General features: G+C 21.6%; 1 protein-coding gene across 1 annotated transcript; it reads right to left on the minus strand.

Moving 5' to 3' along the window:
* Positions 1–1,249, minus strand: LOC102674626 (protein transport protein Sec24A-like). Its single transcript, XM_006624798.2, has 3 exons — positions 888–1,249; positions 632–735; positions 1–274 (listed from the first exon to the last, which is right to left on the minus strand). Exons 1-3 carry the CDS (start codon positions 1,170–1,172, stop codon positions 163–165), a joined length of 501 nt encoding a protein of 166 aa, XP_006624861.1. The 5' UTR covers positions 1,173–1,249; the 3' UTR covers positions 1–162.
* Positions 1,250–1,918: the final 669 nt, after the last annotated feature.

Here is a 1,918-nt window from a genome sequence, read left to right on the forward strand (position 1 = left end):
TTCTAATTAATTGATCAAACAATTGTTTTCAAAAAATTCGTATTTTTTGAACACAGTTCACAATTGCTAAGCACTTTCACTGTAACAATGACTTTTGCATGTTAAGATTTGTTTGTTATATACTTTCCGTATTTATTAATTCCAAAATAATTTCTTCTATTATTATTTCACTTGAGTCTTAAGATGTTGCAAAAATTCATAATAACTCAAAGAATTTTCAAAACGATCTTCAATTAATCGCTCAACAAAAAGTGTCCTAAAATGACTGTCATCCCTGAAAATTAAAAGTTTAAAATTTTGAATATATTTTCTATTATATAAATAATTTCGTTCGACTAATTAATCTCGGCAAATTAAATTTTTTATGAAGAAATTTTTATTTTTTTATATGCATCATATTAAAACAACTTTGAAAAAAAAAAAAGAATTCAGGAATATGAATAAGTTTTACTCTTTAAAATGAGATCAGAGTAATTGTTATGATTGAATATTTTTGGTGATGATTTTTTTTTATATAATTATAACAGTTTAAAATATTAACAATTTTTTATTAAGTATTTCATTTATATTTTTTACTATATTTTATATTTAAAACATAATTCTTTCTATACATAAAAATAAAAAAACTCACCGAATAATTTGTATAGAAGCTGGATAGGGTTTCTCTTCTTGCAAACTAAATACAAAGTTTCGTAACCTTTCGCTTTCTGTTGTTTCAATTTCTGGTAATTCATACTGGGAAAAAAATATTTTTTTTTTATTTTCATTGAATGAAAATTCATTTTCATTGAATCAAATTTCAGTGAATTAAACTAAATAGCATTTATTAAGAATTCGTCGATTAATCAGGTAATGAATTATATATAAATATATAAATATGAACTTACAAATTCTTCTGGTATTGATGGAAAAGCAGAAACTCCAAGCACATTACAACAAAACGAAGAATGAATATTTTTGCCGATTAAAATAAATATCTGATCTCCAGTATCCATTAGAAAAGCACCCCTAGAGTCAAGTTTCTCAGCAGAAAGATGCAATCTAGGTGGTTGTGGGCATAATTTACCATCGATATCTTTTGCATTTCGATCTTCAAGCGCATGAATAGGATAAAGATCTGGATAAATCATTTGGATTAATTGAAATAACGGTATAGTTTTTAACTGACACATAGCAAACACTCGATCATCAAGTCTTGTGTTTGTTCCTGATCTGAAAGCAACCTGAAAAAATATTTTTTTTATTTTTATTTAAAATTACTAAATTAACTTTTTACTTAGAACATTAAAAAAAAATAATGATAATGATAATTATTATGATTATAATAATGATTATATATTATATAATATATTGAAAGAAGTATTATCAACCATAAATTTGAAAAAATGTTTTATAATAAATTCACATATGTGGAAGATATTAGTATATTTTATTTTAATAATATTGACCAAAAATTTTTATAGATGATTCTTACAGAATTTCTCATACAAAACATTTTCAAAAGCAGAATTTTCATCTTTAGCTTATGAAAAAATATATTACAAAATATATTTTATAAAATACGTGATTTTAGACAAAAAAATATTATGAGAAAAGAGATATAATATATATAAAGAGATATAATTAATGTATAAAATTATTTTAAATATATTTTCTCATTACAATTTATATTTATTTTTTTTATATATTATAATATTAGAAATAAATATTACACATACGCGCGCGCTTACACACACACGCATGCTCGCATGCATACAAACATATAATTATTTCAAATTTTTAACTTTTTATTGTAAAAAATATATTTAATGATGAATATAATGAACATTTTCATTCAAATATTTCAAAAATGAAAAATACTATAAAAAAATAATATTTTTTTTTAAATAATCAAAAGTATAAAATTTAATATATTTTC

Source organism: Apis dorsata, unplaced genomic scaffold (genome assembly GCF_000469605.1).
Source record: "Apis dorsata unplaced genomic scaffold, Apis dorsata 1.3 scaffold_1125, whole genome shotgun sequence".
In the NCBI taxonomy this organism is placed as follows: Eukaryota; Metazoa; Arthropoda; class Insecta; order Hymenoptera; family Apidae; genus Apis; species Apis dorsata.

What these genes read in the sequence shown, in the direction of transcription:
- LOC102674626 (XM_006624798.2), bottom strand. Translation starts at nt 1,172, where the DNA reads ATGTGTCAGTTAAAAACTATACCGTTATTTCAATTAATCCAAATGATT. An exon ending in CATCAATACCAGAAGAATTT is followed by an intron (nt 736 to 887) that starts GTAAGTTCATAT and finishes TTTTTTTCCCAG; the next exon opens with TATGAATTACCAGAAATTGA. An exon ending in GCTTCTATACAAATTATTCG is followed by an intron (nt 275 to 631) that starts GTGAGTTTTTTT and finishes TTTAATTTTCAG; the next exon opens with GGATGACAGTCATTTTAGGA.